A 22,278-nucleotide genomic window follows, 5' to 3' on the forward strand; every position below is an offset into this window, starting at 1 on the left:
TTTTTATTGGCAAAATCCTAAGAGACATGGCACCATTTAGTTGAGACGCCTAATTTACCTGGAAAATCAAAAGGTACTTGGGTCCGTTAATTTAAAATCTTGATAGTTAATCTATAAAGCACTACTTTAGCCGGCATTACCTGACGTATTTATACAAAAGGGTGCATCTTTATGGAATTCAAAACCATTGGCAGCAGGTTTTTGCTTGTCGATCACTGTTCCGCTGACGCGTATATTAAAATAAAACTCTTAGTTTAAAAACTTGAGTAAAACCAGGATCAGACATTTTCTGACATTTTCTGACGTTTTATTACTACCAACTTACGGAAAGTCCCATTTGCAACGCAAGTTTCTGCTTCAATCTCCTCTTGGCAGACTCGGAAGCCCTGGATCCTGCGTCGTTAATGGCAACCATCTCGTTGTAGATGTCCTCCGACACATACTGGTACTTCTCGATCTTACGACCGCTGCTGGTTCGAACGAACGTCTTGATGCGACGCTCCCCTGCGCACGACATAGAATACTTATGTAAACTGTCGCTATCATGCATAATAATGTAATCAATGAATACCAGGCATATTTATCAGTAAATGATTCGCCCTAAAGAAGGCGGCCTTCGTTGGACTCAAAAACGAGAACAAAAGAAATTACTATGGACGAGCTGTTGTTATTAATAGAATACTTCTATACAAACTTGGGTCATAGATAGTAAATAAAGATGCCCGATACTTCAAGAAAAACGAGAAAAAATGGTTACTAGAGGAGCTGTTTAACTTATTGAAAAACATACAAAAACTGGGTAGATATAGAGTAAATATGTTTCAGGTAGTCATGGCAGTCATGTTTATTTATGTAAGTTACATGACAATTAAAACTTCTTGATTATACGCTCTCATAAGCTCGACACACAACACTTGATATGGATGTTCGATACTTAGTACTTTATTCCGATCCTAATATGGGAATTTTTTGGGCAAAAATACTGCCCATTCGATGCAAAATTGCTTAAAATATGCTATTTCTTAAATAATATCATTTTAAACGTGGAAAACACTCAGTTTGCAAGCCATGGATGAAATGCCTAAAGCTTTGGTATCGGGCCATAACTGATAGTATCATCATCGAGTATAGGCTTTAAATCGATGGTATTGGTCATTTCTAGTAAGGTTAAGAACCACTTGTTCTATTTCAGTGGTCGGCAAACTGTGGGCCACGGCCCAAATGTGGACCGCAGAGCCATTTTTAGTGGGCCGCAAGTTAATTTTGAATAACTTAGTGTCATCATGTAGTTGTGGGCCACGTGATAGCCGTACATTCATTGCACTTTATTTTAAAAGTTCGTGTGGCTTAGAATTTTTTATTGTTTCAGCGTGGTTCAGACCGACGTGCCAAATGTGGTCCTGAGAGCCTCTTGAACTATATTGTTTGGCAAACTTTAACTATGTAAACGCATAAATTTTATTGTGCGCCTATATTCTTTGTATTATAGTGTGTTTTACGTTATGGCATGGAGGCAGTGTTTGGGCATCAAGGCACCGTGTAATATATTATCTTTAAAACAAATATCCTGAATTCGTCCTGGTTTCGTAGTTGTATTACGTGTTGGGCCTTCAATGGCTCTAAATAGAGTACTTCGGGCGGCGACAAAAAAGTTTGCCGAACACAGATTGCACTTACTCTTTCCGTCTTTGCCAACTCTCCAGGCGAGCTTTTCGGAGAAGACAGCCTTCTGTTGTTTCTTCATAAAGGCCAATTGTTTTTCCTCCTCCTCCTTGGCTTGCTGGATGAGCTGACGTACGAACCAGTAGCTGTGACGGTAGCCGCCGCCGATTCTGATGTAAACAAAGAGAGCATTGTTGGAGTAATCACGTCATCCAAGTTAACTAATACTCTAGTGTCCCTAAAAGTTGACTTCTAAGATGTGTGTTAGTTGATTTGAAGTAAGTTATTTTATTTGCTATTTTAGTAATTTGAAGAGCGGTGTTATACAAATGTTTTGTCACTTGTTTAAATGTGCTTGTCTTTATTACACTGAACTTATAAATTGAGGCTGAGACTAGTTTATTTATTGGGCATTATTTTAAAGAATGGTTTGCTCCAATCATACGTCTTTTTTATTTCTTCTTCTGGGGGGAGCGGGGGAGATATAAGAGTGTAGAGTAATTTTAAACACCATCATTTATCAAATGCTCTTTTAGGGACTGAAAAATACAAAAATATGAGAAAACCATAAGTGTGAGGGGCATTAGGCTTTGTAATTTGGTTTATTGAGAAAAAGGAGAACCAAAGTGTAGATACGAAAGGTTGGGGATAGATGTGAAAGTTAGGCCAGAATTGGTCTTCTTTTTTGTCTTTTGCTTGGCTGATTTCTCTTCTTTTTGTATGTTACCTGTATTTATTTAAGCATTTATCTGTTACTGATAAGACTGGGCTTTATGGCCGTAAAAACAGCCAGACACGCACCTTATGTACCGTGTGAAAAACTGTAGTCTTCTGATGTCCATTTAATAGAAAAACAGCCAAAGCAATCAGTAGGCGACCAGCCTTACGTACTTTGTGAAAATCTTTAGCGATCTGACACACATTTAGCAGGAAAATAAGCAAGAGCAAGCAATCAGAAAGCAACCCACCCCCCTAATTTACTTTGAGAAAATTGTTGAAAATTCTTGTCATTTGACATACATTTAATATGAAATGCCGGACTTTTTTTAAAATACCTTGTTTTTTGACACACTTTTATTGGTAAAACCGTAAAAGCAATCAGTAAGCCACCCACCTTATGTACTTGTTAAAAATTCCTGTCGTTTGATGCACATTTATTCGAAAAAGCAGGACTTTGTGAAAAACTCATCCATTTGATACAAATTTAATAGGAAAAACAGCAGAAACAATCAGTAGGTGACCAAGTCATTTGGCACAAATTGAATGGGGAAACCGTAGAACAGCGGTTCTCAACCAGTGGGCCGTGGCTCACTGGTGGGCCATAAAAACATTTGAGGTGGGCCACAGACCAATTAAAAAAGCTAGATTTAATTTCATTTTTTGTCACTATATTTAATTTTACAGGAATATTGGCTTGGGGAGGAATTAAAAAGAAATGTAAATTGATTGTACAGCTGAAAGTATCTCACTCATGCACGGTTGAATAAATAATCTGTTTTATGTTCTGCTGTGTTTTGTTCTAAACCCCTTTTGCAGTTTTTTTTTTTTTTTTTTTCTCTTGGCAACGTAAATGGGCCACGAAAGAAAAAAAGGTTGAGAACCACTGCCGTGGAACTAATCAGTAGACCACCCACCTTATGTACTTTGTCGTCTCGCACTTTGAGTGTTCGATCCTGAGCGCGCATCTCCAACACTCCTCGGTCTTTCCCTCCATCTTTTTCACCGCTGAGGGGCGCTTCAGAGGGATCGCGTTCCGCTTGGTGGGGCTGCGACGCGCTGCTGACGTGTTGGGGGGTGAAGCGGAGAGGGGAGGGGCGGTCACGAAACCCCGGTACTCCACCTGACGTTCTCCCCTCGAAGCCTGGAAAATTGAGAATCGAGCGAAATTCAAATAAACATTAACTTGTGTTACGGAACTTTAACCCAGTTACTTTTTTCACATGGACTTAAAATTACCACTTTTACAAAGTCACCAACATCTTGCTCAAATTAAACTTTAAAATTATATGCTTTAAAGCACGCGTCGGCGAAGAAAATCTATAATACCATAGTATTAAGACAACCGAATTACTAAAATCAAATACGCAGTAAAAGCCACGACAGAATAACAAGTTAATCGTCTGAATAAGACCTAAACATGTCGGAATACGTCCTAAATTCATCGGAATAAATGGACATAATAACGCTGAAACTATAGGCAGAGATTTCGGTTTGGGACGGGGCCATGGGCCTGTCATCGTCCGATTAGGTGCCGAAGTTTGGCCGCCCAAGTTTGAACGGCGCCGACCGATAAGGCGCCGCTGTTTTGGCACCGGATTTATTAGGCCTGTTTGGATTATTTGTGGGTAATGGGTGGGGGTAGAAAATGGGTTAGAGTTGAAATTATTATGGGGGTTAGTAATGTACTTTGGGGTGGGTTTGGGGTCACGTAAAGGCATGTAGGTCTTATTCCGACGGATTAAGACCTACAGAGACGTTACTGCGACTATCAAGTCTAAGCCTCATTTTTGTCTTATTTCCAACTGTGTTTTATTTCGACGTTGATGTTCTTTTTATTTAGATCTTATGGCTGAAGAAGTACGAATACAATGCTTATTTCCAGACAGAACACGAATGGCAAATACTGAGCTTTAGCCTACGATGTTATACTTGTTTGTTTTGAGTTCGTTCTTCCACTGACTGGTAAAAGTACCGTCGGTTTAAAATGATTACCATTTAGGAAACATTTCTACTTTAGAAAAGCAGCATTGATTCACATCGTGACGTCACTGACGTGTCGTGTGTTGTTGGAGATCATAGTGAATGAAAATATGTTTTTACATCTCTTATTCTTATGTAAGCTAGGTTAATATGTGCACATTAATTACATAAATGCTTTGGGCAAATGATGGAAAGGCCTAGGCGGGAGTTGTCCGTTTCTACGTTTTATCCACTATGAAACACCTTCACAACAAGAAACAAAAAAGATTCTTCTTAGGACAGAAACAGTTTGGAACCTATTAATCTGCTCGCCAATACTCTTCTAGTTAGCATTTCAGTTGGTCTGCGCTTTGAAAGGTTTAGATTTGGTAAGATATTTAACTATTCCCGGTTTATTGAGTTAAAAAATAACTTAAACTTATGGTCCAAAAATCGTCATGTTATTTGTTAGAGTGCGGCCGAATTAATAACAAAAAATTGACTTGGGAAAATGATCGACAGCTCTATACGCTAGAGTTATTCGCTTCTTCTCAGCAAGGTCCCACAGGACACAGGTCGGGGGTAACGCGATATGCTTGGTGGGGCGTCCGCCGCGCGACGGCCTTTTGTGACGCGCGCCATTGTCTTAGTGACGAAACAATTCGCCGCTCTGTATTTATAGGACGTATCTTGGCCCAGCTAATGGCAAGGACAAAACGGTGCGAATATTTCCAAAACAGCGGCGCCACAAAGAGTAAACTGTTGTGGCCACAGTTCTGCTTTCCTAATTATTATCTCTGGACTTAATATCGGAAAATTTGCTGCCGAATTGGTATTTAGGTATTTCCCTTAAGCTGACACACCCGTAAGAAAGTTTAACGTAAATATATACACTCACTAGTTAACCTTTGGGGTGTCTTGGTGATAACGTCGTCATATTTTATTCGTATAGATGTTAATATTTGATTTAGTTGTATGTTTGAAGCCCTGAATTCGGGAAAAGTGCTATTTTACTAGTTATATCACGAATTGCAGTTTTTACCCCAATTAAAACATCAACATTTTGAGGTTATCCTACTTTCGTTATGCCACGATATCATTTTGTCGTATATTTTAGGCAACAATCATATTTAAAAGAAGTAATTAAAATTAGCCACGAATGTATCACTGTGGGGCACGAAGTTAATTGCTGAAGCTTCTGACTCTCGTTTTAAGGTTGCGTGCGTATGACTCGTTTGTCAACCACAATGCCTCTGGTGATTATTAATTGTATTATCTGATAAGCGAACACCCAGTTGAAACTATAGGAGGCGGACAAGTTAGCATATAGGAGATGCTACTTGCAATATCAAAGTTGCGAACAGCAAGACGTTAAACATAGAAGAAGTTAGTTTTACAAGCGGAAAGCGGTCTTCAATAGCTACCGACAATCAAACTGCTGACCGCCGAGATAATCGCGGAACAGGCCATTTAGCATTTAACACATGGTTGTGAGTTTGCGATTGCTTAGCACAGAACAATTCTCTGACATAAGCAAATACAGCGTAAATTGCACCGTAAACACAATAGCTCGGCAATTAATCATTTACGCTACATCACCACGATGGTACACTGAACAAAGGTTCGAAATGTTACCAACTTTTATATGAGTTTTGCTATTCCTACTACGTCTAACTAAAACCTCCAATCAATATGCTCCTAAATTTACTCGTATTGTACACAGGATTTTTTTGTTTTTAAAGCGTTAACTCTATTAAGTAAAGTACAAAAAGCGCCAAGGGTAAATTCTTTCATTTATAGCCGCTGTTGGTTACAAACCGGGTCTCTTTGATCTCATTCGAACACCATATGAACGGATTGTTGATTTGACATTATAAATGCGAAGCTCGATTGTAGTCAATGACGTTAGGTTTGCTAATTCGATCCTTTACACAACTAGTACACAATAACGTAAGCTTGTAGCAGCACAGATAGCAGCTTTACAGAGCCTGTGTAGCACCCAGGGCGATTATTATTGTAAAGCGTTTATGACACGACTGTAGTAAACACGATACGGACCTTTAAACAAGCAAAACAAGACATGATTCAAAAAGTTACATGGGTTCGGTTTTTGACTGCTTGGGTATGCCTTGCATGGGAATATGTCTTCATGACAGACTTTGGATATATCTCATGTCAGTTAAAGAAGACATAGCAAGTAGATGTGTTATTCCCTGCTTTAATTCTATTTTCTCCACTATTACATGAATGTTTAAAAGGAATTGGGTTCCTGAGTTTTGCGAAGCGTATTTTTCCGTTAATTAAGACCGAAATTTGTGTAAGAGAGCATCGAAAATTTCCTATACTTTTACTTGGTACTGAGTACGGGGTCCAATATTATATTATCGGACATCCCTAGCAGCTACTTCACAATACAAATTTCAGCTTCAGTGAGCCCACGGTTATCTGCTGATCGTACGTCATCTCGGTAAAATCAAGACTGTTCAAAAGTAATAGCCACTAACCAAGACTGAGGGATGGCAGATTATCTGCTGATCCTATTAGATACCTGCGATGTGGGTCCACTAACATGACCCGAGTAAAATCAGCTCGCGAATTATGTGCGCTCACCCATACTGAGGGATGGATGGTTATCTGCTAATCGTACGAAATTTCTCTGAGTAAAATCAGCTCAAAAATGAAATGCACTCACACATGCTGAGTGATGGACAGTTATTAAGTGCACTAACCAATTCTAAGATGTGATGTGAAATACTTGTGAATAGTTAAGTCCACTCACCCAAACTGATGGATGGATTGCGGGAAGTCGTTCCGTGTCTTCCAGAGTGCTCCGGACGTAATAAGGAGGAAGACCTGCATTGCTGAGGACTGATTCAGGACGTGCTTGTGTCGCAATGTTGCTGCTCCCTCCTGAAAGTAAACAGAGATTAGCCTTGCTTGGAAACATTGCTATATCCTTTTAACTTTATCGAGTAAACGACAAGTGGCTTTCCAAAGAAAACCTTAAATATTTAATGGCTGAGCGGTAAAATCCACGGCAAAATAAGATCTAGAACTCGTCGGAATAAGTCCTAGATTTATCGGAATTAGGCATAAATGGCCAAAAAAACGCCCAAAACTATAGAATCGAGAGACACGTGTCTGGCCGGTTTGACATCGGCATTTCTTGCGCCCCAGTATAAACGGCGCCTCTGTTTTGGCACCGAATTGTTTGCCCCTGCTTATGGTTATGGGCGGGTACCGGGTGAGCTTAGAATTCTTGTTAGGGTTGAAATTATTAGGGGAAATAGTGATGAAGTTATGCGTGGGTTTTGAGGCCAGGTATGGTTTTGTGACTAAATCGGTATTAGTTTTATTTTTTGTCTTACTGCGAACTGTGTTTTATTCCGACGTTGATGTTGTTCTAATTTCGGTCTTATAGCTGAAGTCCTTTAGTATCTTACCTGGTAATCCCGGGAACCTTGCAGTGTAGGAAGCTGTGGTTCCCAGTCGACCTACATCCTGGCTTATACTTTGCTGGTTGCCGGCCAATCGGGGTAGAGATAAGTCTCTGCTTTCCCGAGATAGCGCGGCCATGTTCCCGTATAGTCTGGAAAATATAGAAAAATTATTATACTCTACCAGTGCCTCGTGTACGTTTTTTTACGTTAATTCACCACAAGTGCTTTTGATATAACCAGAAAGATTTATTAAAATTTAATATACATTTTCCCTATTGTACAATAACAAGACGCAAGTTTCTAAAACTGTAAGTTTTGTTTTCAATTTTGGTTACTTTGCAAGACATTCATTTGCTACCTTAATTCTAAATGTTGCTGCTCGACTTAAATTTGGGGACTATACAGATATCGCAACTATGCATGAACAGTTTAAAAACAAAACGTTTTTAGGGCTAAAGCTTAACTGGATTGAAATATTAAGGCCTCTTACCACTTGCTTGAAAAGGGTTTCTGGTAATGTTTATTGGCTATATCCTATAGTAAAGATTATAAGTTTTATTATCTTTACTACCGCTCTTACTAAATGAATTATCAACCTGATCAGGATTATTGTGCAAGCGAGGCCAGGCTAAAAACACACCTAGCCCGCTATATGACCGGGGGTCGTTAGTTTGAACCTCATCGCAGGCCAATTGTTTCTCGAGCCTAGCCTTGCTTGCAGTATAATCCTGATTAGGCTGACTGATTTCGGTAAAGGCCTTTCGGTAAAGGCCCCCGAAGGCATCTTGTGTTAGTTTATGTCTACTATATATTGATGCCGTTATCGTTGGTCAGTAAGACTTCAGAAGGGCCGGATCACAGATACACATTGTGTATGTATAGGCGTACGTTTCAGTTAGTTTTAAAGGAAACAATAACAATTTGAGTTATATTTCTTTCTATCTAGTAATGGAATTAATCTTAATAAAACAATCACTTACTCGCCAGTTCTATAGGCAGCAGTTGCTTCGTATTGAATCGCCCGTTCTGCTGCTTGTCCAAGCCCGACTGCCCCAGTTGCAACTGGGGTGCTGCGTGGGGCGCTGGGAGTGGGTTGGGGTTCGTTTGGAGCGAAAACCTGGCTGGTTCTAGCTTCGTGTGACCTCCTAACCGCCGAGTTTGCGCGTCTGCGCTGATTTAAAGCGGTCTGACCGTCCGAGGTTACAATTCGTTTTACAACGAAGCCACCGTCGCTGGTATAACCGCCAACGCTTGCGTCTTGCCGGTTTGAAGCTGCTGGTAGTTTTAAAGAGTTGTAATCAGACTCTTTGATATCCTTGCGACGTGGTGGGCTGCCTTGACGTGTTGCTACGTCGTCGGGCGCTGGTGCTTGCGAAACACCTGTGATTCCGAGTGCTACGCTTGGTCCTTTTTGGCCCGGATTGCCAGAGGTCAATTGAGAAACAATCGAGCCCTTTTTAGGGTCTTTATCTTTTTGCGAGCCGCGCTGTTTCCTATTGTGACGGTCTTTGGAGCGCGGGAATAGCATTTCGAATCGGCCAGATCAGCACAAAGCATCGGTGCCGCTGATTACTCAGCCGACTTTTAGATTTCCAGCAACCCGGAACGACTGATTCCGATTGTAAGTCGATCTCTCTCTTGTTCTGTTTTTTCGCCTCGCGCTGTAAGGCTCGTTTTTGTTCTTTTTCTTTCGTGTTCGCACGGTAACCGGCCTTAGAAGGTGCGGTTAATTTAAATGACGTCATTATTTAGGCGGTGAGCATTTTCACGGTCTTTGTAAAAAGTAGCGAAAATAATACTGGTGGTTATCAGCAGACTTTTTACCAAACAATTAACAGTGTTTATAAGAATACAGTGCTCTTCGGTTTTTTAATGAGGGACGACTTGACTAGTTTTTGATGTTCACGTTGCCCGAAGACCTAAACTATATATCCGATGTTGCAAATCGTAAATTTTCGTCGATCATGAATATTCAGTCCGTTTCTTTGCGAGACTGTTTTATATGCATTCTATCCATCTATCGCTTATTTTGGCGCTGGTCCAGAATCCTACCATATTTTCGTCCCGGTGTTTAGTGTTCATATTGCTAACATTTTTTGGGTTAAGGTTACGAGTTAGCGTTTGGATTGGTCAAGTAATATTTTATATTTTTTCCTTTCTTGCAATTTCATTTTTGACAACTCGTTTCGTTACTGTAAAAAAAGTTGTAGGATTGTACACCAGCGCCGATATTTAAAGCATCCAAACCATTTAGAGTATTGTATCATCTTAAAAGTCGGCGATTAACCAAAACCACTGGGTCGGTGATGGGCACGAAATATATTGTTCTCTTTAGTTTTGACATAAATCCTATTATGTTACACTTCCCTGTATGGTAAACAAGTCATTTTGTAATTGCTGAAGTCCCAGTCAAGTCATTTAAAAAATAACTGAAGTCATTAAAAAAAATACTCCAAGCCAAGTGTTTCGCCGAAAGCAGTCCAAGCCATCAGTTGCCTAGGTCAACTCACAAGTTAGAGCAGGGGTTCTTAAACTAGGGTCCATGGACCCCTTGGGGGTCCGTGAATTAGTTTTAGGGGGTCCATGAAGGCCTAATTGAAATATTAGTGTATATTTAAAAAAGTAATCATTTTTTTCAAAGAAAGCAGTTTAATTCAAAACAAAACGGTTTTGCACTGACTGTATTTAAACTCCATTTCACTTTCACATTTTTAGAACGAAAACAACACATTTATAAAGTCTTATTGTATTGTGACGTCAATTTCTGACGTAATTTTTCATATTTTTTTGCCTATTGTGGTGCACGCGAAACCAAAAACAAATTTAGGGGTCCGCGGTAAAAAAAGTTTAAGAACCCCAGAGTTAGAGCAATTCAACTCAGAGTCAAGTCTTTAAAGTAAAACGTTAAACTATTAATATCGGTAAACTTGTCCGATTATGAGCCTTAAGTCAACGTAATAATAAAATACAACATATGCCGAATAAAAACACTTGATTTTAACCAAAGGTTTTCCAAAAGACTTGTCAAGACAAATATTCTAATGGAAAGAAGTCAAAGTTAGGTCATTTAAAAAACAGTTACATACGATGAACTTAAGTCAAGTTATTGACTTAAGTCATTACAATACTGAACACACCGAGCGAGGAAATAATCTTAAAATAAGTCGACGCCGTAAAACTAATGGCGGTTTTCATTGTATGGAAATTTTACAACAAACTTAGAATGTAATCAACTTCAACATCACACTTATTCTTGGGTACACTATGCACGGATCTGTAATGTAGCTTGATAACGAATTAGAAAGCCAAAAAGGTCGAGTAGATCGACATCATCTTTATTATTAAGACGATATGAACTTGTATTATCTTCAGTTAATGTGACTGACAAGTAATTCAAGCATCACTTATAAAAGGTGGGACGCAATTGTTATCAGTCTAAGTTTGTATTGATGGGGCATTACTTATTTTACGTTGTAAAAGTGACGTATTTGAAATACCTTTGTCAGAAACACGATTTGAATCTATTTGCCTTTTATTGACTTTTACGAAAGTAAACGAACGTGAACACGAAGTCTAAACGATTAAAATCAACTTCATTTTTTTAATTTTTCGGTCAAAATTTTTTAATTTTTCGGTCAAAAAACGGTCAAATATTGTGTTGCGAAAAAGCTTTATATTTGTTGGTATTTGCACTCAATAGTTAAAGGCAGACAAACGTATTTTTTGTAATGCACACTCATCAGGACAAAGCATGCACAGATTACACATTTACAACACAAGATAAGCTTCAAGTTACTGCGGCAAAATTTTTTTGTTGATAAAATCACAGACCTTTTTATTACAACTTTGAAGTACGTCGATTCAAAGTGGTTAGGTTTGAATGGCTTCTTACAATTCACCAGCTAAATCGTAAGTTAGATATGCAATGACAAAAAACAAATTTAGATTAAACCAAACTTTTTTTTATAATAATTAAAAAATCCTATTTATTCGACAGGTCGTAGCAATGTGGTGACAAACTAAGGGATATATGTGGTAAAAGAAAGAAGGTATTATTTGTTTTTCAAAACAAAATCGGTGAAAATATCGTACGAATCTGTTTTATACAATTTTATAAATTAACCGTTGTCAGTGAGAAGTTATTCTAATTAAAATAAGACAGTCATAACGTGAAGGTAAATCCAGTTGACCAGGTAGTATCTGCATTACTATGAATTCCCAAACACTAGTAATTACTACAACGACAACAAAACCTATTGTAAAGTCACAAGCGCAGTATGACGTCACAATCACATTAGATCTTCTGGAATGTGGAAATTCATGGGGTCGTACGCGGGTCGTGCAGCCCCGTCCATTTCACGAGCCAGTTGGTTGCCAGCAGAAAGCTGATGTGATGTTCCGCCTTTAAGTGAAATCATTACGTCAGACATCAATGAAACATGTAATTGTACACACATATGTGTGATAACAACTGATGTCTAGCCCTTCTGACATGACTTGTGACAAAAGATCTAGCCCTTTCTCGACTCGCTCCTCTTTGAGCCTGTATAGATCAGTTAGTAGAGCGACGGTCCCGGCTTGAACCGGAGGTCGTGGGTTCGAACCTCACCGCAGGCTACTTTTAGGAGCAGGCTGCAGCAGGCAACAGTGCTATGGTTATTTCTCGACTCGCTCCTCTCTGAGTCTGTATAGCTCAGTTGGTCCTGGGGTCCCGGCTTGACCGGAGGTCGTGAGTTTGAACCTCACTACAGGCTACTTTTACGAACAGGCTGCAGCAGGCAACAGTGCTATGGTTATTTCTCGACCCGCTCCTCTCAGAGCCTGCATAGCTCAGTTGGTAGAGCGACGGTCCCGGCTTGACCGCAGGTCGTGAGTTCGAACCTCACCGCAGGCTAGTTGTTTTTTGGCCTGCCCTGCTTGCATTATTGATCGACAGATTCGGTGAGTCTGCAATGGCTTTTGGTGTACATTACATCAGACATACCATATATTACTATTACGTGTTACTTAACTACACCCTTAAAATTTGCATATAATGGTTGTTAGGGTAACAAATGGAATATTATTTAAAGCAAGATCTGTTCAAAACTTTTGGTACCCCTTGCGAGCCACGTAGCTCTCTACGACGGGAGAAGGTCTTTTATAAGTAGCCTAGCTCTAGCAAAAATCAAGCGCAAAGAAGAAAAAAAGTGGAAAAGTTTTATATTTTAACCTTGTACCTGTGATTGTTGATTAATTCGTAGGCTTAACTGCATAATTCTGCCTTTTAAGATATTCTAAAGCCTTGGTGGTTAGTTTTAGGATTAGATGTTGAGGAAAGAAAAATTACTGGCAATGTTGGAACCGGCACCAAAATTCCAATACAAAAAAACAATAGTCTTAATATTTACATCGTTTGTGATATTGAAGTTCAGTAACCGAAGGCTGGTCTTACTGCTCCATCCATTTCACTAGCCACCTGATTGCCTGACGATAGTCGATATGACGTACCCCCTGGATGTTAGTAATATGCAGAGTAAAGTAAAGGCGAGGTTGTGTGTGCAAATGTAAACGTTCAAAATGACACAGTATAAAAAGCAGCTTTTAGTTTCCCAGTGGTCATATTATTTTGGGGGTGTTTGCTTGTAGAACGAAAATAAAAGGTGTTCTAATAACTTAAGTCAAGGTCTTGAGGGTTTGAATTAAGTGCAATTAGACCACTGTATTCAAATGATGGTTGATCGTTTTGGTAAAAAGACTTGACTTGACTTAAGCCTTTTGGACAAATAACTTGACTTGGTCGTAATTATTGACTCAAAAGGGTTGAAGGTTAATGTTTTATTTAACTTTTTTTCTTTTTTTCGGAATTGCGTAATTTATCTCAACTAGGTTGCTATATGTTCGGTTGTCGCTAATTGTATAGTTGGCTCTACCGACTAAGCTAAACAGGTGTCATGTTTTTTTCTCTCCTTATCCCACTCTGCTTGCATAAAAAATCCTTAATTGATTAACTGACTCGATTAGTCTGTTGGAGGTTTTCAGTGAATTGTGACACGTAAGACGTTATCTTGTTCAAAAAAACACTTTAGAAGGGCTAGGTAGATCACAGTTGTTGTACACGTATATGTATGTATATCCACAACTGCACGTTAATGTTTGTATGCATCATTATGACAATATAGACAAGTTTAAAATCCCAAATGAAACACAGGATCAGAATTTTTTTAAAGGAATATATATTTCGCCTACACTGGCATAGTCAGTTCCTTAATTCGAATGCTTCCACGTTATAAGGTAATACCGTTGCTCACCAATCACTGAGTTACATTCCGGGCACTTGCTCTCAACAGTAGCACCACCACAGTCCCCGATGGCATAGACGTGATCTTTGGGGCATTTGTACCAGTGGCCCTTCGACATTCCCATCGCTTTTACGATCATTTCTTTTTCTTTGACGCTGATTCCAAGTCCTGAATAAAGTTCCGGTGCCTGGAAATAATTGACTGTTGAAGTAAAAGCTGTTAATTATTACATTTATAAAAGAATACGCTTTCTATTGAAATATTTAATGATAACATTTTAACACTTTCCTTTAAAAAATACACAATTTTTCTTAAATTCCTTCTTGTATTCTTCTTGCTTTCAAACTTCAGCACAATTAAAAAACTCTTTTAAAGTAAAAATTTTTTTAATCTAAAAATTGACTTTTTATTGTAAAGGGTTAAAGTTTGTACCCAAAAAACGAAACAAATGTGTTTTCATCTACAAAATGAATGAAATTAACTCTTAGTTGTTTTTTAATCTAACAGCATCAACTACAAAAATACTTAATATGCAATTACAGTTTTCTGGGTCACTACTTTTCGTAAACTGAAAACCTATTTTTAATCTAAAATGCACAGTTTAAAGGCAATCAAAGAATAATAAGCACAAATGTTGATGTATTGGAATTACAGCCTTAAAATTGAGTAAGTGACCAGCAGTTGTGCAATATATTACTGCTACGTTTTCTTGTCAGCTTACTGTGGTGTGGGTCGATGTTTGTATAACTCGTTTTTAGCAAGATTTTTTTGTGTAACTCCTGGTCTTGGTATTGTTATGAGCTTAAGTTTAAACCTTATCGCAACCTGTGTTGTTTTAGCATTTTAACGCTCGTCTACACTCCAGCTGCGCGAAGCTGAGCAAAGCGTAATTTGCATTTAATATATATTGTTTCAACCGTTTCATACTTTGCTAAACTAAGGCCAGCTCAGCAGCTGCAGCTAGCAAAAAGTTACGATTGGCTCGACTGCCATCGAAGCGTGAAAGTTGTTTTGCCTTGTCTGTTATGCAGCCATAGTACAAACGCAATTTTACGCCCAGCTTCGCTAAGCTGTAGTGTAATCGAGCCTTTAAACAGAATTCCATTTTTGAACAATAGCTTCGGTAAGCTTTACCTAAATATATGCTGAATATGTTCAAATGAACACGCGCACACACATATGTGTGTTAACAACTGTGATCTAGTATGCTGAAAATACACATGATCTTTACCGTTTCTTTAATCCCATGTAGTATTTGTTCCACCGCTTTCTGTTTCTTTTCATCAAAGGGCGCACAATTTTCGATCAAGATCTTGCCCAGCTTGTCCAACAACTTGGTGGCAGAAGTACTTCTGAAAGATAAAGCATTACTCGTCGGATTAGTGATGGTTCGTTCACTCAAAAAAAATTTCAAAAAAATACTTGTTTCCTAAAAAAATTCTCGAAACGTAGTTCCGGCAGTAATTCTATTTCTGGCTTACTTTGACCACAGCTAAACGATCACATTTTCCTTACAGCTTCAAACTAGCATTTTGATTTGGAACATTCTAATATTTTTGAACTTGCTGTGGTCTTGCTGATAGTTCCTTACTTTAAAATATGGTTCAAGCTAGGCCGTATTAAACGCATTGAGTAAATGTATTTACCTGGGCTCAGCTTGCTAACAATCAGTGTAACAGTGAAACATTTGAAAGATTTAACTTATGTACAAATCACTTTACAGAGTCGTATTATAGGCAGATGTTCTAAAGTGTGAACCTAATTTAAAAACTTTGCGCTCGAATCGAGCACGACATATTTTGGACAGTATAGCTACTACACCTATTCTCATGCGACACTAGCTTCCAGTAACTTCTAAACAAATTCGCAACCCAACCGTTTTGCTGATACTTAACCGTGGAGTATTTTAACCCATTCTTGCTCCTGGTAATTGTACAGTTTAACTGCTGACATTCTTACACTATAGGCCCAGTGCGCCTTTACACACATGTATATGCTGCACTATCTTTTGGAACTCGTGCAAACTTACCTGTCTTTTCCACCAATCCCTTTTTCTTCCTTGCTCTAAAGAATAATAAAGTTAAAGAAATAATAAACTCTAAAGAATAATTAACCCTGGCTATTGGAACTAACTCGGCATTTTGTACGGGGTATTTTTTGATATGTAGCATTCAGTGCAGTGCGCTTTACCTGCTAGCAACACACACCTACATTTATGCATGTTGTTACGCTAGATTTTGGCACTTAATGTCAAACTTACCGCGCCTTTTCCACTATTCTTGCTCTAAAGAATATTAAAGTCTCATTTTATAGAACTCTGGATATTGGCGCTTTGCGTAAATTCGCCCGGCATTTTTTGCGAGGGGTTTGAGCGCAACTCAGACTTTTAGTTGCTAGCAATCTTGTATAAAGTGGAATAATGATTATTGTAATATTTTCATTTATTTTCGGATCTAAGCCTGTTCCAAGTGTTGAACTTTTATCCATGTCAGTTGTATCGTAACAAAGTTGTTTTTAGAAATTTTTTAACCTTTCTGGTGCTTTTGGACTCCCTTGCACAACTTACTTACTAACGACTTTTATTAAGTGTGTCAAATCTCGTTTGCTCATAACACTATTATTATCATTTCGTACAACCATTCACACTTTAAAAATGTTAAGCTTTACTGGGATATGTGTACACCTACGCATATCTCACTCGAGTTTTTAGCACTCAACGTAAAACGTACCCCGATGTTTCTGTTTACTTATAACACTATTATTGTTTCGTAAACCTATTCACACTGTTATAGTTGACAGAGCCTAGTAAAGCTTTACTGGGAACAACACACTACTACACTCGCATACTTGCCCCTAACTTTTAGCACTCTATGTAAAACCTACCCTGCTGTTGACAAACTTTTACGTTTTGCATCAAACTTACTACGGCAATTTTGCGACTGACCTATTAAGTATGTTAAATCAACTTAGCTCTTAAGAAGATTAACGTTCACTTATCCCAATACGCAACTACACCTATATTCACAGAGTTAAAATATTATACTGTACATACTTTAAGCTTTACTGTGAGCAATATACTACTACACCCTCATTGTAAAACCGTAAAACTCACCCAGCCGTTTTCGCGGCATGCTTCAGCACAAAATAGTTGGCGGCTTGCTTGAGTCGTTCCAGCTCCATCTGAAGGTCATCCACTTCCTGATCCGAGAAGTTCTCTCTTCTCCGCATCAACCAGTCCCTCACCTTCTTCTCGCATTTGCCGAACTCCCGACTTACTTCAGGCGGATATGACGGTGTTTCGTAACGTGTGAATATGCTCGCTCGACTCTTGTGGTTTTTCTGAGTGATTTCAGTCGATTTTGCGATGGAGCTTAGGCCCTGGTATTTCACGCTCACGTTGTGAACGGCGGTGAGGGTCTTGGCTCGGCTCTGTGATAACAAAGGCAGGGTTCTTTAATTTACTTTTCTGATTACAACAACAACAGCAACAAAAAGTAATTAGGCTACAATTAGAAATATATATATTTAGGCAGAAAAGAAAGTCTATTTTGCAATTTTCTTCATTATTGTAATAAGTTGGTATTGTTGTTTTCAATTCTCTTCAGCCTTTTTCTACAACAGCAACTAAACTAATTTGACTTAACAAGAATATAAAAAGTAACATAATTTAGAATTTACTTCTATCTAATTCGCAAACCCAGTGCTGCGCATGCGCACATCGGACTCGGGACTTGAGTAAGACCACGTAAAATTACCCGGGTCTCGAGTCTGACATGCATTGTGGATGAATGAATTATATGAGACCGTTTGACTGAATTGCTTTTTAACGTGCTTGAATTAAGTAAATTGATGGAATACAAACTGTGTATTTGCCGGATTTGGACTCGGTAATAGGATTAGGGTTGTTTACCCGACTCCACATCAATATTTTACAATTTAATTCTATAACTTCAAATAAATGTAATTCTAAAAATTAATTTGCATTATGAGCCTAAGATAACTTTCAGCACCAACTGTTAAGGGAAAAACTACTTAGGATTAATTTTACCAGATAAAAATTGGAATTCATTGTCAGAAGGTAATATAAGATACACAAGTATATGTGTTCAACAACTGTGATCTAGCGTTGGCTTATGGTTGTTTCTCGACTCGCACCCTCTCTGAGCCTGTGCAGGTCAGTTGGTGGAGCGACGGCCCCGGTATGACCGGAGGTCGTGAGTTCGAACCTCACCGCAGGCTACTTTTACGAACAGGATGCAGCAGAAAACAGTGCTATGGTCATTTCTCGACTCGCTCTTCTCTGAGCCTGTGCAGCTCAGTTGGTATAGTGACGGCCCCGGTATGACCGGAGGTCGTGAGTTTGAACCTCACTACAGGCTATAGTTATTTTTCTAGCCCGCTCTGCTTGCCTAATTGATCAACAGATTCAGTGGGTCTGCAAGGGCTTTCGGTGTAGTCAAAAGGTTGTTCGAATGTTCGTTGAGGTTTATAACTTACGGTACGTGCTTTTATATGACGAAATAGTTAATTTAGCTAAATTTGTAGATCCAAGCACATTTATTACCTCGTGTACTTCTTCTGTTAAAATATCAAACGCTTTGGAAAACACTTTACGGAAAGCTTTGTCGCTGTTCATTTCCCTCCGGAGTTTTTCCCTCGCATCTTGAATTTCGTATTTATCGCCTGCAATCTTTGACTTCACTTGGTTGATCAATCTTAAAACAAAACATGTTATTTTTTTAAAAGAGTGTCTCTAAATTTACTGTATTTGAAAGAAGCGTTAGGCACAATATATTAAAGAACCAGTTAAAATTAACAGACAAGAAAAAAATTAATCCCTTGACCAATATTCTACAGTCTACACACCCATACGTTTTTTGAATATAACCAAATTTTCCATATGTATGTTTGTCACGGTGATCCATTCGAAAGGCAAATTATTTTTTTTTCGTGCGTTGTTTTCAAAATTTTATGATTTTCTTAAAAACTACGGAGTAAAAATTGGCATTACAAAATATGAGTTCGTCCTTACTTTTCTATCCTTTTAATGAGCTGCAGTTTAAAAAAAATTGACATTGGAATTTCGTAAAAAGCTTTCAGATGTTTCAGATTTTTCTCTTAAAATCTAACTTGAGCTAAAGCAGTTGTTTCAAAAACATAAAAATTGGATTTCAAGAGCAAAAAAGATCATTTTCACTAAAAAACGCACCTGAAGTGTTGATATATTAAACTTTTATTCAGTTGAACAACAAAAAATTTGGCTTTGCAACTCCTTATCAAGCTACATTACAAATCCGTGCATAGTGAACCCAAACAAAATTTTTGAATTTGAAAATTTCTAAATAACTTTAAACCCGCTTTAAATTTAGCGCAAAATGTTTGTTGAATCAGTATTATCACTTAAACCAGGGGTTTATAACTTGTGGGCCATGAACCCTTAGGGGGTCATGTTTATTGTGTGTTGTATTTATATCATTTTATTATTCTAACTAGCATACCGGTTAATGCATAAACCGTTTTTTTATTTAAAATTACATTTCTAAGTTTTTTGAAAAGGTTGAATAAAATAGAGGGGGCCGTTGATTTCTCAAAATTTTCCAAGAGGGCCACGGTGTAAGAAAGGCGGGAAACCGCTGACTTAAACCTTACTTAAGTTGCTCATTGATGATCTTTCTGTATCGAGTCGATCTCCTGATGTAGGTATTGCATCTGGGACATTTCTTAAGTTTGATGTCCTGGTCTTCACTGTCGTCCTTTTGGTTCATCCAAGTGTCCAGTTCCTCGTACGTGAAAATGTGCCGGCAGTTCTCCAATTCCACGAACCTGTTTGCATTATTGTAAGACTTAAGTCAGTGACCTTTCACTTAAGTGTTCTTTATTTACTTATGTACATTTTTTTTACTTAAGTGCACTTAAGTCACTGTTTTCAAATCTATTTGGACTTTTAACATTTTAAATCGATTTTAACACGTTCAATCTATTCAAATATGTTCAATTAGGTTAAACATTTTCAATCGATGTGAATCTTTTCAACCGATTTAAACATTTTTAATCGACTTTAACACTTATTAATTTAACGTTTTTAATCGATTTAAACATTTTCAATCGATTTGAATCTTTTCAATCGATTTTAACATTTTTAATCGATTTTAACATTTTTATTCAATTTAAACATTTTCAAATCGATTTAAACATTTTTAATCGATTTTAATCTTTTCATTCGATTTAAACATTTTTAATCGATTAAACATTTTTAATCGATTTAAACATTTTCAATCGATTTAAACATTTTCAATCGATTTAAACATTTTCAATCGATTTAAACATTTTCAATCGATTTAAACATTTTCAATCGATTTAAACATTTTCAATCGATTTAAACATTTTCAATCGATTGGAATCTTTTCAATCGATTTAATCATTTTCAATCGATTTAAACTTTTTCAATCGATTAAAACTTTTTCAATCAATTTAAATCTTTGCAATCGATTTAAAATGTTTAATTTTTACCTGGCTTCTTCTTCGTCCTCGTCTCCAAAGAAAATCTCGGTAACTTTTTCCTTGTCGCAAATTCTGCAAAGTTCCGGGCAAGGCTCTCCGCACAGACCGATGCAGGGGTGCTTGCACTTTTCGATTAACTGATAAAAAAACATAAAATAATTAATAAGAGCATTCCGAAAAGCTAGTTCCGAAAGATATAAATAAAAACCTAGTTATAGAAAATATACCAAAGCCCATGTTGAACATAAAAAATAAATTCTACCAACTTTTATATGGGCTTTGTGATATTCTTGCGACGTCTAACTAAAACCTCCAACCATTATGCTCCTACAACTTAGTTTATTGTCATGTTTTCAATTGAAACATTAGAACCTTAGTGAAAAAAGTTACAGAAGAAATATTTGTAAACCAAGAATAAACTCCAAGCTTCAACTCCCACCGCATAACCCACCTTTTCACAGGGTTTGTTGCACGGAGGTCGGTCACAAGGTTCTCCACACTTGCTCTTACAGGTCACGTGCTCGCATTTCCAATCGCACTTCTCACTGCAAAAATATATTCGTCTGATAGCGGCATAGAAAAATTGCATTTTTTTAACGTAATTTTTGTAGAACTTACCGATTTATACCTAAGCTAGCAATTATCATTAGAAACGTTGGGCAATATTAACATTTTTCATTATCATAGATCTTAATTTTTCGACATAAACCTAATACAACACTTCCAAAGAAACATTTTATTATGATGAGACGTATCTTACAGTCAAATAACAAATATTGTAGCAGTTGTAAAAACTGAAGCTATAAGAGAATAAAACACCGTTTTATTTGTTATTATAATAGCATTAAAAGAGCCGCAAAAATAGGCAATACGGTATGAAGCCCATGTCAATTATTACCAGCGAGGTTACACGACAAATGTAGATTTTCCCAAAAAAAGGTAGACCAATTTACGTCATTTCAAAACAGAACATTGACTCGAAACATTACGCAACTAAAATACCGAAATATGTTCTTACTAACTTAAGCAAAATTGCACTTTTAATTAGTTCGATTACCTGCATGAAGTACACGGCTGACAGCACTTCAGTTTACATTTGCTATGCTTGCAAATCGTTTCACACTTTTCTCCACAAGGCGGGCAGTTTTGAGCGCACTTTGCCTTGCATATGTGTCCGCAAACCAGCAGGCGATCACATTTCTGCTGGCATCTTATATGCAGTCTCCCCTGAAAAGCAAACATAAGGTTTTACGAAACGTTGCTTGTAATTCAAGACAACTGATAGGGAGCAATTACTTTGTAAAGGCGAACGTAATGTTACCTTTTTTTCAATATTCTTAAAACGCATTGGTTCTTAAAGCCCTTCTCTCGCAGCCTAATTTTACGAGAATCTTATAGCTTTTTTAGGTTCACAATAAAAGGCAAAATAAAAAGACATGGAACATAATTTTTCAGAAAAAACACTTTACCTTTAATACCTAAAGAGCTTGTGGTGTGCAATAAACTGTTAAAAGCCATAGTTAACTAATTAGTACAGGCTAGATAGTGTAATAAACAAGTGATTTTTTTAACTATATAGTGTTATTAAGAAAATTAAGTAAAGTCATTTTTGTTAAATATACCCTATTCTCATTAATACCATTCCGAGTAGTAATTTACATACGAATTACCGAAAATAAACCGAATAATGATCAAATACCAAAAATAAACGAAAG

The 22,278-nt window shown here is 37.6% G+C and overlaps 2 protein-coding genes across 2 annotated transcripts in view; both read right to left on the bottom strand.

Annotated features, from left to right (window-relative positions):
• Positions 1 to 7,924, bottom strand: part of LOC146165498 (uncharacterized) — a 28,384-nt gene extending 20,460 nt beyond the window's left edge. Inside the window, exons 1-5 of the mRNA XM_083381601.1 lie at positions 7,785 to 7,924; positions 7,121 to 7,251; positions 3,297 to 3,523; positions 1,678 to 1,832; positions 326 to 504 (exon numbers count right to left, since the gene is read on the bottom strand). Of these exons, the coding sequence (XP_083237727.1) occupies positions 326 to 504; positions 1,678 to 1,832; positions 3,297 to 3,523; positions 7,121 to 7,251; positions 7,785 to 7,917 (825 nt within the window). The 5' untranslated portion in view covers positions 7,918 to 7,924. The remainder of the gene's footprint in view (positions 1 to 325; positions 505 to 1,677; positions 1,833 to 3,296; positions 3,524 to 7,120; positions 7,252 to 7,784) is intronic.
• Positions 7,925 to 11,770: 3,846 nt separating this feature from the next.
• The window catches only part of LOC146165499 (NFX1-type zinc finger-containing protein 1-like), a 36,433-nt gene continuing 25,925 nt past the window's right edge, over positions 11,771 to 22,278 (bottom strand). The window contains exons 29-37 of the mRNA XM_083380938.1: positions 21,621 to 21,790; positions 21,015 to 21,108; positions 20,573 to 20,700; positions 19,712 to 19,885; positions 18,627 to 18,777; positions 17,175 to 17,491; positions 15,294 to 15,414; positions 14,072 to 14,249; positions 11,771 to 12,183 (exon numbers count right to left, since the gene is read on the bottom strand). Coding sequence (XP_083237064.1) covers positions 12,071 to 12,183; positions 14,072 to 14,249; positions 15,294 to 15,414; positions 17,175 to 17,491; positions 18,627 to 18,777; positions 19,712 to 19,885; positions 20,573 to 20,700; positions 21,015 to 21,108; positions 21,621 to 21,790 — 1,446 coding nt within the window. The 3' untranslated portion in view covers positions 11,771 to 12,070. The remainder of the gene's footprint in view (positions 12,184 to 14,071; positions 14,250 to 15,293; positions 15,415 to 17,174; positions 17,492 to 18,626; positions 18,778 to 19,711; positions 19,886 to 20,572; positions 20,701 to 21,014; positions 21,109 to 21,620; positions 21,791 to 22,278) is intronic.

The sequence above is a fragment of the Ascidiella aspersa genome, chromosome 2, assembly GCF_963924565.1.
Source record: "Ascidiella aspersa chromosome 2, kaAscAspe10.2, whole genome shotgun sequence".
NCBI lineage: Eukaryota > Metazoa > Chordata > Ascidiacea > Phlebobranchia > Ascidiidae > Ascidiella > Ascidiella aspersa.